This window comes from Polyodon spathula, unplaced genomic scaffold, assembly GCF_017654505.1.
Source record: "Polyodon spathula isolate WHYD16114869_AA unplaced genomic scaffold, ASM1765450v1 scaffolds_82, whole genome shotgun sequence".
NCBI lineage: Eukaryota > Metazoa > Chordata > Actinopteri > Acipenseriformes > Polyodontidae > Polyodon > Polyodon spathula.
In genome coordinates, this window is record NW_024471576.1 from 4,622 (window position 1) to 19,894 (window position 15,273).

At 39.8% G+C, this 15,273-nt stretch overlaps 1 protein-coding gene across 1 annotated transcript; it reads left to right on the forward strand.

Annotated features, from left to right (window-relative positions):
• Positions 1-1,384: 1,384 nt before the first annotated feature.
• Positions 1,385-11,495, forward strand: LOC121308028 (forkhead box protein N2-like). The gene is made up of 6 exons (XM_041240335.1): positions 1,385-1,618; positions 4,121-4,665; positions 7,165-7,289; positions 8,539-8,594; positions 9,538-9,606; positions 10,717-11,495. Exons 2-6 carry the CDS (start codon positions 4,135-4,137, stop codon positions 11,262-11,264), a joined length of 1,329 nt encoding a protein of 442 aa, XP_041096269.1. The 5' UTR covers positions 1,385-1,618; positions 4,121-4,134; the 3' UTR covers positions 11,265-11,495.
• The last annotated feature ends 3,778 nt before the right edge of the window (positions 11,496-15,273 follow it).

Genomic DNA, 15,273 nt, shown 5'->3' on the forward strand with positions numbered 1-15,273 from the left:
GCTCGTGAAGTGGCTAATGCAGGTACGCTTTGTGCTGTTAACAGGCGTTAATTAAGCTTACTGCCTGGGCCATTCTCAAAGCTGTCTGCAGAGGTGATTGCACTGGTAACATGAGCCTCACAGCCGAGATGTGCCTTCCTGCTAAGTGGAGAATCTCTGCAAAGGGACAGTAATACGGATGCTGGCAGCAACCATACAGTTTTGTTCTATTACTCAACCTGAAACCGGTACGGCTGTGCACTGTACAGCTGTGGCCAAAAGTTTTGCATCCTGTTTTGAAAACGTTAATTTTAGAGGGGATAATATATATATATATATATATATTGTATTACTTTTTTATACAACAGCTTGTAAGATTAAAAAAAAAATATTAAACAATATTGCAAAATTGCAGGAAGCCATAATAGTAGTGTGGAAAACTACAAAGTAGTGTGTAATTCAATATGTTAACGTAACATTATTCAGCAGGTTTCAGGGTGGTGCAAAGCTTTTGGCAATAGCTGTACAGCGATGCTGTGCCGGAAAGCCCCACTGACTGTAATTATTTGGGTTAAGTCACAGTGTTGGGAGTAGCCTACGTACACATTGTACTGCACTGAGAGTCAGTTCAGTGTAAACCTGGTGTCTTGGTACAGGGTGTGATATGACATGTCTGGCCCTGTAAAGAAAACCCTTCAGCTAACACACTTGTGATCTGGATAGTAAAGCACCTCACAATCCACATTTCCATTGTGTAAAGAAAACCCTTCAGCTAACACACTTGTGATCTGGATAGTAAAGCACCTCACAATCCACATTTCCATTGTGTAAAGAAAACCCTTCAGCTAACACACTTGTGATCTGGATAGTAAAGCACCTCACAATCCACATTTCCATTGTGTAAAGAAAACCCTTCAGCTAACACACTTGTGATCTGGATAGTAAAGCACCTCACAATCCACATTTCCATTGTGGTCCCAGCGCAGTTTACAGGATGACTACTGCATGACGTTTATGCAAACATCTGTGAATTTTATTAAAATCAGTGTGCATTGTAGCACTGCAATAAGATTTAGTGGCTTAAAAATAGCTTCACGCCTTCAACACTAAACTTCCTATATTGCAGATTTAACTGCCAGTAATTTGACTGTGTGGCAGTGCATGATTCATAATCCACAAAAAAAACAAAACCTGTTCAAACAATTGTATCTGGGCTTTTCAGGACTTTCTTGGTGTGTCGTTAACATGTTGAGAGAGAGAGGGGGGAGGGTTTTAGAAGCATTGTTTTAGTAGATTACAGCACATCCTTTCTTGCACCAGTTGGAACTCATGAATCATTGTTTGTGAGATATATTTTTCTTTCTTTTTAGTCCAATTATCACAGGAGGGGATTGGGTGGGAATACAGTTTGAAGGTTGTGGATCTTTCATACATGATCTCCTCCTTCCTGAGGCTCAAAAATAAATCATTCTTTAAATTCTTTCTTGGAACATTCTGTTCTTTGAGAAAGTTCCAACCTGAGCATTGTAGCAGACAAGGCGCTGTCTCGTGGGGGTTGTGTGGCCTCTCCTCAGCGGTACATTGAAAGTGATGCCTGTGGTGCGGGGAGTCCATGCACCGAGCATTCAAAGCACTATTTGTGAGTAAATAAGAAGAGCCTTGTGTGTGTTTTCCATACAGATGCTATCGGCTTGCATATCATTTCATTATGGGCTCGGATTATAGGTCATTTAGGACAAAGCAGGGTTAGGATTAGTCAGAGTCTACTATACTGTTTATATAACTAAGAGGTTACTTTGTGTATCAAGGGTAAGACAAATATCTAATAGTGTACTTGTCTGAGTCTCTTAGCACAGCACTTCTGTGTTAACTGTAAATCCACTAACATGAAGATCAGATGAGTAGATGTACAGGAGATGTGTGATTTTTGAATAATAATAATAAATACACATTTTTATATATTATAATGTATTGACTGGAAACATTTTATTGAAGCTGCCCTTTTTTATTTTTATTTATTTATTTATTTGGTAAATCCTCCTCCTGGCTGTGCCATTCCTTTCTGGCTCTGTTCCTCTAGTTATTGAAGCTGCCCTGTCTTGTTTATTTATTAACTCTTCCTGACTGCCGTTCCTCTGTGGCTCTGTTCCTCTGAACCCTGGTTTATCTGTTCAGCGTGGTTTGAGTGCGTTGCATGTTCTGCACTGTACCGAGCAGTATCGCGCAGTCCTGCTGTCTTGCTGCAGTGCTGTGCAGGGCGTGTTAATATTGTAGGGCTCTTATCTGTCTGTGTCCAGACTGCAGGGGAGTCGCGGGTGTGCATTGCAGTACAGTTCAACCCCAGCCCCCTCCCCCTGTACTCCCCTCGCAGAGCAGCATCTGAGTCAGATAGACAAAACATTTTCTGATCCTGGGTTCTGAATTTGATTTCCTTTTTTAAAGTGACTCCCAGTTTCCATAGTAATAATAATAATAGGCATTACTGTCAGTGCCCCGTGGGGGTTGCACAGCTCTCGCAGTACACTGCCATCTGAACTCATTGAGCTGGGTCACATGTCTGAACTTCAGAGGGATAAATATCAGGTTGCTTTATTTAATGTTGCTAATCTGTGCCGCCTGATTGCATATTTACACACATGCGCTGTGGATGTTGAATTCATTACCCATCCTTTTAAAAATGTAAATTGCTATTGGTTATATATTTTTGCTTGGCTTTTATACAGTTCAGCTTTACCGAATCAGTGTGTTATTAGATGATGTATATTTAGCCATGTCCAGGCTTTATTGGTAGTGTTGCCACTTTGTAAACTGATTACATTCCTCCCCTAGTCTTTACAGAGTAGACAGTTTTCAGTTTTTGATATATTTTGCAGTAAACATTTTTCTGTAATTGGAGTATCTGAGTCCCTCTGCTAGATGGAGGGAGGCTGGTTTGCATACTGACTGTTTTAAACAGAGACCCTCCATTACAGAGCAGAGGAGGTTCATCTTCTCTCCTATGAAAAGTGGGCCTGACTGCAATCTGAGATGTTGAAAGCTCTTAATCTGCAGCACAAATAAAACTTAACTTCATCTCAACAGAAGGAGGGAGAGTGGGTGGGGTAGGAACATGCCTTCAGAAGTGCTCCACATTCATCGCAGTCGAATCTGTCACTTGCGTTGGCCCTTTTGGATAATTTTACCTCTTTGCTCTGCCAGGTTTATTATTAGAAGCCTATGTTACTGTAGAGGCCTCTGTTAATGAAATGTTACTCTTGGATCTGGGACACGCACATTATTTCAAGAAGGAGCTATGCAGTTCTGTGGATATGATGCGGCTGGAAGGATGCTTAATTCTGATACAAGATTAAAAAAAAAAAAACACACACAATTTGCAAAATCGTATGTTTTGCATAATATCACCTCTAAATTGGAGCTGTTCCTGGGCTCCATGTAGTTCTTGAGTTTGAGTCATAATTTAGCTTTGGCACACAGCTTACTGTAATACTCAGACCGTGGTTCCTCCCACTCGCTGGCACCATGCATCTTTTAATTGTATTGTGTTGCTGTTCATGATTCTTTATCCTATTTATTTATATTTTGCCACACTGGTGGGTAATCCTGTTCTGGTTTAAAGTGGAATGTAAACAGTGGAGCTCTGTAATTGTGTCCCTCTTTATAATAAATGCTGTTTTCGAGGGATTCTGAATATGCATCTTGCCAGATTCCGAAAGTGTTCCTTTGATTACCCTCATTTGAACTCTTGAGAGGAGCTTCCCAAACTGAAGCGTCTGTTTGATCCTGAAACACAACTGCAGCTGTAAGAGCTGCCTGAGTGAGCGGCATAAATGCTGATAAATTTACAAAAAGAGTAAAGTGGCTGGCTGGAAACAATTCTCTCTGTACAGTCCGTGCTAAACCCGGGGCTCTGAACTGTCTTACTCCTAGGATACTCAATGACTGTTAACCGCTCCCACCGGGGCCCAGTGTCCCTCTGTGTGTAGTAGTATTTTCTTTTAACCCTCTGTCTGGATTCAGGAAATACTTCTTTGTCTGTTATTTAATTAAAGGGGTCCTGGGGCCACGGAGGATTCAAGTCTAAGGTTCTCTGGGTTAAGCCTTGTTACCCTGTTGTGTTTTTTTTATTTTTTTTATTCAACAGAACACCAGGGTTTAATGGGTCCTGTAATTGGAATGTCGCCAGATAAGAAAGAGGAAACCCCTGGGATACAACAGCTGGTGGGATCGCGGGCCGCCGCGTGTGGAATGGGCACCCTGCCGGAAGCGGAGAGCGCGGCCAGCCCCAAAGCGACCAGCGTGGACAAGGGGCTGGGCGATGACGAGGAGCTCACCAACCTCAACTGGCTGCACGAGAACCTGCTGCAGAACTTCACGCTGGGCACTGAGACCCAGCCCAGCGTCAGCCCCCTGTACGACATCGAGGGGGGCGGCGTCGTGCCAGCCTCCTGCTCCGAGGGCCAGGAGAAGGACTCTCTCAAGTCCAAGCCCCCCTACTCCTTCAGCCTCTTGATCTACATGGCCATCGAGCAGTCCCGCAACAAGTGCCTGCCTGTCAAGGAGATCTACAGCTGGATTCTCGACCACTTCCCTTATTTTGCCAACGCCCCCACGGGTTGGAAGAATTCCGTGAGGCACAACCTGTCCCTCAACAAATGTTTTCAGAAAGTGGAGAGGAATCTGGGCAAGGTCAGTTTTTTTTTGGCATTTATAATTAAATACTTTGATGTATTTTGATTTAAAAAGCATTCAGTCATTCAGGCTTGTGATGTCACTTCCTGCTGTGACACAAACAGCCCACGCAGGGGAGGAGATTTTTTTTTTTTTTTTAAACTGTCCTGATTTTTTTTAAAAAGCTTGTTCATTATTTGTTGGTATTTAAAGAGGGAGAAAAAGTTAAGAAGAGTTTCTTCAGATGTATTACGCTGCTAGCTAGGAATCTGTTGTGCAGAAATGCGAAGAACACACTTGCTGTACTTGGCAAATAAGATCTGGAGATGTTTTTGCAAGGCAGGGGAGGGTGAAAGTGAAGCTTTCTGTTCACACCAGACTCCCCAGCACACCTGGGTCTATTGTCTTGGTGGTAGTGCACAGCTTGTTTAGGGAAGACATTGCTGTTCAGCATATTCGTGTTCCTTCATGATGTTTTAAATCTATTTGACCTGACTGACGTTCCCATTTTCACTGTGACATTTTATGATTTCTTCTTGGTTTGATGAACATAAACACAAAAACATATGTGACATTTTAGAGTTGATGTGAAAACATTGCCAACATAAAAGGAGGGTTAACAGGAGTCTGTAATGGAGAATTACTTTGTTAATTGTAAATTCAGTTGCCTTGTGGGTCGTCTTCAAGCTGGTACACCTTCAAGAGGCGGTCCAAAATGCTGTTTGTGATAACCACGCGGTGGTCGCCACCTTTCTGACAGAGCTGTGTTGGTCAGTTGTCTGTGTGTTTTCATTTAGTCAGCTGATTTGCATCCTGTATAGCGATGTAGAGAGTTGGAACAGGGGATTTCCCTGAGCACAGCCATACTGGAAACATGCTGCTGTATTTCTTCTAGCCTTTCACACAGACACGAAAGATTTCCAGGCTTGCACTTGGAAAGTGCATCAAAAGCTGAATCTTTTGAATACAGTCATGGCTTTACAGTAGATGTCGGTATTAATTGTAATTTTTTTTCAGGCTTGAGTTAATAAGCTCCCGAGCAGTCAGTTTGTGTCTGAGAAATCGGTCTCGAATGACAGCCTGGTTTTCGTTGCCATGGTAACGTTTCCTCTGTCTTCCTGTTTGAGCTGCTGGTAATCTGAGTCAAGGTTATATATTTTTTTTTTTGTCTGAAAGGCTGTGTTTAGGATCGCTTAAAAAAAAGAAAAAAAAAAAATCAAATCGACCTTCCTGTTTATTTTGTATATTTTGTTTTCCTTTCAGTTGCACATATTTCAGTCCAAATTACAGTTTGAGTATAATATACAACAAAATATTTAATACCAGCCGTTGTATTTATGTTTTTGGTCTTGTTTTTGTATAGACCTTGAAAATGCTGTATTGAGTACAGCCCAGAGACCCAGATCAGGCATCTTACATTGAAGTTGACGGTTTCATTCTGGGGGACGATGGTATCCCATTGATGTGAATGCCCACAGGTGTAACTTGTTTGTGTTACACTGTTTGTTGGAAAAGCTTTCTAGTCTTGCAGTTCCACAGTAATGCTGCTATTGTACAAGATATTTAAGGTTGGGTTGGAAACTTCTCATGGGTGGTTTTGCTGTGCCTGGCTGATTACATTTTTGGTTTGTTGCATATTTATAGTTTCATTTCAACTGCACTGGGGAACGTATTCAGCACTTGGGTTTGTTTGTTCTATTTTTTGAAATGCTGCCGTTAATGTAAAGAGTTTAATATTTAATTGCACTTTGCATCTATTTTACTAAATAACCTGCAAAAAAGCATTTCAAATTGGTTCTTTTCTGACTCTAATCTCTCTCAAAAATAACCACAAAGTGGAATTAACCAACTGAAAAAGGCACTTCTCTGTTTGTTGCAAAATACTTTCTAGCAGCTAGAATGATGACACAGCCCTGCCAATACAGCTGGTTTACAGTAAACTCTCATGTGGGTGCATATGTGTGTGTTTGTGACAGTATTGCCTAATGGTTAAAGCTGATCACTTGACAGTGCAAGACAAATTGTGTATTCCTATTATCACTGGTCGAACATTAACTACACCATATTTGTTTGTACCTTGATAAGAAAATGCACAGCTTTAACTAGTTTATTAGACATTAAATACTTTGTTAGTATTCTGCTTCACAAACTGCCTGCGAGTTTTAAGAGGGTGCCCTGACCAGCCAATACCAAGTCAGGATAAGTCACAGATGGATGATTTTTAGAGCGTTGTACAGCACTCCCACATCATTGCATCAAACACCTATCCTTGGTTATTCTGGGCTTACCCCTAAAAAAGAAGTGGATTCAGTTAGATTCCTCAGTACTAAAATGCTCCAAAAATCCATCTTAACCAGGCTGAGGTATAGCTGGAACTGGTCAACCACCAAGTGCTGTCATTCGTTTTAGTTGGAATGAGCTGAGCTGTCTGTTGTCTGCGAATACCCTCCTGCTAATTCCTTCATGTTTGCTTGTTTATCTCTCTATTTATTCTCTTCTTCTTGTTAATCTTTGAAGGCGAACGGGAAGGGATCCCTGTGGTGTGTGGACCCGGAGTACAGACCCAACCTGATACAAGCACTGAAGAAGCAGCACTTCCCAGCAGCACATGCATTCTGCACACCGCCTGCCTCTCCTCCAAGGTAAGCGTCATCCATCAGTCTGGAGCAATCAGTCTAACCAGCACTCCTAAACATCAAGTGAGTCTTAAACAAGGGCTTTGTTGATATACAAGGTGGAGGCAAAAAGCATGTCATAGGGAAAACCCAACTCTTATGTACAAGTGGATTAGGTCCCATGGAATGGTCATTGCTTCTTACAATTCAAGGATGGAAATAAGACTCCTATTGCATAGCAGTTTCGCCTATTCCAAGTTTTGCTACGAGCTTGACTACTGTCTTATTAAAAGCATGGTAAAACCAAGAATGGATCAAATTTCTATGCAATGGGAGTCTTATTTCCATCTTTGCAATTTAAGCCTTTTGTGCACATGGACCAACCAAGGACTCAAATACTAATTACACTGAAAAAAAAACTTGGTCTAGATTTCACTTGCAAAGAATTAGATTATTATTATTATTATTATTTTTTTTTTTTTTTTTTAAGAGAAAAATATTGCTTTCCTGCTTGGTGACCCAGTGATCATTAAAGGGTAGTCTTCCACAGCGGTGCTTACCATAAATATTTTATATTAACCTGTGAAACAATCTACATAGGCTTCCTGCTGTGTGACTTTCCCAGCAATCCCTGGGGAGAAACTAAAAACGATCGCAGAGAGCAGTTGTTCTTATCCAGGTTAGTGTGTGTTACACTGAGATGTATCCAATCGGCCCATTCATTCTGATACAGCACAGCATGCTGTGCTGTAAATTACTACTCTCTCGGCACAGTCTGTAATGAAGCAAACATTTAAACAACTGGAGACCTGCAGGTAAATGACTAAAGGGAATAGGCTGGATGTAAATTAACAAATAATGAAGGATTATCAGTACAAAACATAAAATAATGGTTCAGTTAAAATTTCACTGCAGATCTGATTCAACACACATATTAAGAAAAGGCTGTTTCTCTTTGTATCTTCAATGCAAAGTGTGGTTCACAACCACAGTGTGAGGACTGGCTGCAGTCTGTACTGAGCGGAGCTCCAGTGCTACACTCTCTGAACTGTTTTGCAAACTTGTGCTTGGTGGAATCTCCATGTCTGCCATTCTGCTTAATTTATTCATGCAGAAAAAATACAGGGACCTGGGGCTGCCAGCAATGTTTGTCTTGGTTGTGCTGTATGTGAAACCCAACACAAACTACACTTCCTGATCCCTGCTTTAATTTTTTTATTTCAGTGTAATTTTTCCCAGATCTGAACACCTCTTTACTGTGTGTTTTTCCTTGCAGTGGTTCCTCACCCCCTCGACATTTGATTCTTCAAGATCAAGGATGTTCTCTAAAAGGTGAGATGCGAACATGAGCCTTCCTCTTCGTAAAACTGCAGTACGGGCTTGCAGTAAGATAGCTTTGGTGACATATCTCTCAGCGATCATTTAACAAGCCTTGTCAGTGCAGTGTTTAAACAGTGTCTACAGGTAGGATGAGGGTCACAGTAGTGTTGTAGGTAAACCAGACCTACTGAAGGAGGTGACTGAGTTCAGTTTGTACAGCACTGGGTCTGTGCTTGCTCACTATGCTTCAGGCGTTTGCTGCGATCTTGCGGCCTCTAGGTTGAACAACGTAGCAGGAGCAGTTACAGGCTTACCAGAATGCCTAACCATCCAAACTCCACCGTAATCAGCACCAATTTGCAACTGGGATCTGCATGTGGAAAATACCTGCAAATAGCTGACCTCGAGGTCTGGGTTTAGATACAGATCAACAAGTGAAATTCGTTTTCAAGAAGGTTGCAAACTTTTCCCTAGTGGATGTTTGTCGCACCCAGTTGAACACTGTTTTGGTTGAATTGTCTGTCTCTGCTGGAGACAGGCCCAGGACTGAACGTTGGGGAGTGTTCACCATTGTGCTTAACCCTTTCATGAGCACTAAACCAACCCCAAATCAACACACAGGCTTGGTATTTTATCATTCGTACCGTTTTTTAACTCCTGTAATCACTGCAGAGAAATTTGGTGTAGAATTACGCTCTCTCACTGGCTCTCTCTCTCTCTGATTCTGTAACCTTGACTACAAAAACCCCATCAGCCAATTGGCTTGCCATTTGTGGAAATAGTCCTGCTTTTCAGCACAGGATTAATAATTTATACCTTGTCCTCTGGGGGCTCTGTAGCTCTCAGTGCTGATGGGGAATTATGGTAGAACAATACATCTCCTGAGTTTGTGTTTTAAGAGATGTGAGTCTGGGAATAATAAATCATTATTCTTTTCTGCATTCATTCCTTTCAGAGTCTGATATTGATGCTGCCACTGCTATGATGCTTTTAAATTCTTCCCCAGAGCAACACAGGATGCACTGTAAGATTTGTTTGATATTTTAACTTTTCCTTTTACCTACTTGCTGGACATTTTTAATAGCTCAACTTAAATCCTTGTAAAAACTCAGCCCCATAATAGTAATGATTATGCTGATGATAACCCATTTTCCACCCAGTGCGAATACACTTCATTCCACTTAGAATAATGCAGAAATAATAGGTATTGTAGTCTCACAGCAGTCTGGAGTCTTGAGCTCCTGTGACCTGATTTTGAGAGCCACTAGAAGTAACTTACAGTGTAATAGCAGTAAAGACTTGTTCCAAGTAGCAGCATTTGCTCAGATAGAGAAAAAGAGCAAGAGACCAGATACCATTAGGTAGCTCTGCTGCTCCCTGCCACTTGAGTTTTTGATCAGTTAATCATGTTTTAGTCTGGTCTTAACTTAAGATTTCACTGCATCATATAACCCTTCTCCTGCCCAACAGTACAGGTTTGCATGCTAAAAACAACAGTAGTAAATGTTACATCATGACTGTATTATAGATCGTTAGTTAATCGATTTTTGTATTCGAGATCGTTAGTTAATCGATAGCACCCAGTGCATTACACGTTAAGTTGGATGGTCTGCATGGTGTACTTCTGATCTCTTGTTGTTTTTTCTATACAGCTGTGGTCAAAAGTCTTGCGTCGCCCATACAATTAGCTATTTTGCTTCATAAAGTCGAATGTAACCTGCTGAAAAATGTTAACATATTGAATTACATACCGCTTTGTAGTTTTCTGTATACTTCTTGAAAAAACTGATTAAAAAAATGTAACATTTTGAAATCTAACATGTAATGCTGTACTACTATTAAGGCTTCTGGTAGACTTTTGCAATATAATTGTGTAGTTTCTTTGATTACATGATGTTAAACGAAATATCGAAATTATGTTCATATAGTTTGTGGTTTTTTTTGTTTGTTTTTTTTTTTTTAATTATGGCTGAATCCTTAAGTTCTAGGTGATATAAAACTTTTGGCCAGAGCTGTATACTGCTGATATTACAGCTGCTACTTCAACTGCTAAAAATGCTCAAGTCAAGGTAAAGGGTAACGACCAGCAGTGGAATGGACTCATTGACCGGTTTTCATTTCTTTCTTGTTGCAGGTGGCAAGCCTCAGCAGTCCAGAGCTCTCTCTCAAAAGAGGAGCTACAGCCACCACCACCACCATCACAGCAGCAGCAGCAATAAGATGCCGGGGGTGCAGGATAACCCTATCGATCTCTCCCGGCCAGAAATCGCCGTCATCAGCAACGACCCCAAGGAGGATCACAACTACAGTGCCACGTTCCAGCGCTGCGCATCGCGCTCCAGCGTGTCGTCCCTGTCATCCTTCGACGAGGCCTACGAATACGCCTCCCAGGCGCGACGGGCAGGCAGCGAGGGTTTCCATAGCGACGAGGACTCGGACCTGGCAGAGGAGCTGGAGCAGGCAAAGGATCGGCTGGGAGACAGCGGCTACGGGTCCAAGCAGCACGCAGCCAAGGGCCCGGCCAGCAAGAAGCCACGCAAGGAAGTGAAGCAGGAGATCGACGAGGAGCTGAAGGAGGCGGCCGGGTCCTTGCTGCACCTCGCAGGCATTCACACGTGCTTGGATGCCTCGAGACGCACGGCCAAGAGCAAGAGCAAGAGCAAGAGGCAAACCAAAAAATAAGGAAGCCTGCAAATGTTTTTTTTTTTTTTTTTTTTTTTTTTAATTGTTTTTTTTACATACAAAAGATGTTAAAGTACATTAAAAGAATCCTACATGGCAATATTATTGTTCACAAAGGAGATCAAAGCCATATTGAGACTTTTACTAAGAAAAGTGACATATATAACAAGAACTGCCGTGAACATTTTCATCCATTTTTTCTTTATATATATGTGTGTGTGTGTGTGTGTGTGTGTGTGTATATATATATATATATATATATATATATATATATATATATATATATATATATATATATATATACATATATAACAACAAACAAACAAAGCAAAAAAAAAAAAAAAAAACTAAACGTTTCATAAATAGTACAATTGCATGCTTCCTTCCCATACAGTTTCTCAGTGTACAATTAAACTATTTAAACAAGGATGAATGCATGGATATAAAATACAAATCCAAACACCTACCTATCATCTTAGTAGTTGTAGTTTTTGGTTTCTCCTTTAAAAAAAAAAGAAAAGAAAAAAAAGAAAAAAGAGGAATAAGAATGTTGCCATTTTTTCCTGTTAGAAGACATTGTTAGAGAATTAAGATACAAAGCAAAATGCAATAATAATTGTTCCAAAACAAACCTTTTAGTTTATTTTTGTATTTTAGTTTTTTTATTTTGCAAAGATACTACAGTGTGGATTGGAGATGCAATTTTGATGAAGAGACGTGGATGAAGTGTGTTTTTTGGCTTCCGTAGAAAACAGATTGCAGCCGTTCCATACCTTGCTTGCCTTGCTTTTGGACTGAAAAGGAGAGAAATTAAAAATGGCACTGGAAGATTACTGGAGTCCCCCAGGGGGGGGGGATAACCTAAATGGTGGAGTCAATGCAGCAGAGAAGTAGAATTTCTAACCACAGAGCAAAATTTCTCCTTCTAAACAAGTCCTTCAGAATTGTGTAGGAAAGGAATACTGATAAACCTGTATTTAACTGTCAAATTTACGACCAGGGTAAACCAATGCAGACATGTTTTACATTAAAATATGCAGTAAAACGGGGCATCAGCCCCATGTGGAAAGAAAATATTATACTCCTATGTATTACATTTGCAACGTGGCGTAGGCTTTTACATAGGTGTTCCATATATTTAAAAATATAATTTGAATAAGCCATATATTTTAAAATATGTGAAACTTATACAACATAAAATGAAATGGGAACTTTCTCTGAGGAAACGTCTTTTACTTTTGAAAGAGCAGACCTGCAATTCTGAAATGGTGGTACCCTGTTAATTGTGTCAGATTGGGGACTCTCGCGGTCGTCCCTGTGTCATCTGCATGACAGTCAAAGCAGCTGCTCTCTCAGTATTTCTCCTTTTTTTTCTTGTCCTGTTTTGGCTTACTGAAAGATGTTGTGTTATTATTAGTATTGGTAATATTAATTCTATTATTAATAATGTTTATTCTTATTATTTTGTTGGTTTATTGTTTCAACGGAAGATGTTTAGGTGTGTTGGGTGAGTTTGAGCCCTGGTGTATTGCAGTTGGCCAGTCCCCACTAAGCTGCCCTGCTCTGGGCCTGTTTCTGAAGGGATCTTGTTATTGTTATTTTTTTCATGATTTTTGTTTGTTGTTTTCATTGAAAGGTTTTTCTGAAGGCTTCTTGTTTCTTCCACCACTGTCACTGCCACACAGTGTGCAGTGTTGCAAAGTGGGCATTTGGGAGGGCCCTGGCAATTGTGAAATGAGACCATTTATTACAGGGCCTCATGTAAAGGGATAATTACTCCTAGCTTGTTATTTTTGCTTTTTACTTTTATCTTCATTTCTTTTTTTCCTTGAGCTCGTTCAGAGTCCAAGGTCACTCTTTACTGTCTGTTCGACTCCTGTGCTAAATGTTTGAATGCTGGCAGATAGCAACAGATTGCAATGTTGAGTAAAAGCTAGCATAAGTACCCATTTCAGTACTTTTATATAGATTGCTCCCAAGTACAGTGGACTTCCCCATGGATTCTTACATGCACACCCCCACAGAAAAAGGTCCAACTGGACTTTTACGAATCATGGTGATCGGGATTAAACGCTCAACTGTCCATTTAATAAGTTTACAGCAAATTATTAAATTCTCTGAATTTGTGAAAAGCTGTTTAGGCAAATAGGTGGTCTCATATATGTATGTATGTATGTATGTGTGTGTATAGTATGTATGTATGTATGTATGTATGTATGTGTGTGTGTGTGTGTGTGTATATATATATATATATATATATATATATATATATATGTGTGTGTGTATATATATATATATAATATATATATATATATATATATATATATATATATATATATATATATATACTCTCTGGATAGACGGATTTTCCAAAAGTAATGAAACTTGGTAGGAAAGGACATTCCTTAGTTAATGGTATTACCAGAATTTTTGCATGTGCATATTGGTCTGTGTAGGTCAGTACTTATTACTGTAATTTTACAACCATTAAAATAGTGGGTTTATGTTTAAAATATTTTAGATCACACTTTAGAAAAATCAATTAAATAGTCATTTAGTGCAATGCACTAAGCAAAAAATGCCACTGCCCAGAATCTTTCAATTGTGACATATTGTACATTGTGTGATAGCAGCTCTGCCTTCTAAGAAGCATGACTGTGAAGCAAGATGACATTTCAATTGCTTTACCCTCCTAATGTGATCTAATGGACAGTAAAGATGTGATTTAGACCTGCTGTTTGTCCTGTATGTAGCTGAAATTAATTTAACTGTTACGTACTGGGGAAAGAAATGGGTTGAACTTGCTATTAGTGCACTGAAAGCCACTAAATTAAATTAGGAAATGCTGCATAAAGCTGCTCTGTTCGCTGTGCTTGTCTCTGTGAAACATCTTTGGTTTTGTAACAGGAAATTCTTATAAATCAACAATGTCACCTTTTGCTTTGCATTTCCTGCTGGAATATTGGGAAAATCTAAAGAAAAGTCATAGGAGAAGCAGGTATTGACTGTCTTTTAAGGGCTGCTGGGAGATTGAGCGCTTGAGAATTCTAACTCCCAACAGCCTTCCAATTGCTGGGTCTCCTTTGAGTCATGTGAGCAAGATGAAAATCGTTTCCACATCTGAAAGCACTATATTTTTTTTGTGAAGAATGCAGTGTTAGAAAAAAATTTATAGGTGCTGTATTGATGAAGTTTGTTTCATTACCAAGAGGCAAGCATGGCAAATAGAGCTGTATTTAAATAAACATATAGTAAGCAAATATAACTGAGGGAGTAGGAGTCTGAGGGGGGGAGGGGGGTGGAAAAATGTGTGACCAAGCCTGGTGGTCTTCAAATCCCAGAGACTCCCTCCAACCCAGGCTAGCCAGTTATATAGTATTCCACAATGTGAAAGTTACTTTGATGTTGTTTGGAGGTTGTGTGTGTGTTTTGGGGTTTTTTATTTATTTATTTTTTTATTTTAGTTAGATAGTTAAAACCATTCGCAATTAAAGTGTAAGTGTTCCTGAGGAATGATTCGGCAGCCAGTGTGTAACAGTGCCATTACCAGATCCCGACACAGTTCCTCAAGGGTGTTGTATTTTATTTTATTTTGTATTTATTGTAAAGAAGATCGGTGAAGTCACAAGCTATCACATACAAGGGGGTGTATAGAACGGCAGTGTCATCTATAAGTATTTATTTTCTAAGCCAATTTGCCAGAATGACCAGGTTGTGTATTGTTATATATTTGCCATATAATATTAGCATTACCTGATTAAGTGATAGTGTTGGCGAAATAAATCTTGCAGATAATGTAACTTTGATTACAGGAGGTTTTTTTTTTTTTTTTTTTTAAAAGGTTAAACTAACTTAAAGCTGCCAATACAGTATCTGTTTGTGTAACTATGAGTTAAGCTGTCTGCGGTGTCTGTCAGACAGACAAACTTAGTTTTTTGTATGCTAACCTCTGTTAATAAAATGTTTATAAAGTTTATTTTCACCAAAGATATGCAATTGCATTATATAT

Excerpts from the sequence above, each read along its gene's own strand:
- LOC121308028 (XM_041240335.1), top strand. The coding sequence starts at position 4,135 with ATGGGTCCTGTAATTGGAATGTCGCCAGATAAGAAAGAGGAAACCCCT. Across the intron at positions 4,666-7,164 it reads TGGAGAGGAATCTGGGCAAG|GCGAACGGGAAGGGATCCCT; the intron begins GTCAGTTTTTTT and ends TAATCTTTGAAG. Across the intron at positions 9,607-10,716 it reads AGAGCAACACAGGATGCACT|GTGGCAAGCCTCAGCAGTCC; the intron begins GTAAGATTTGTT and ends TTCTTGTTGCAG.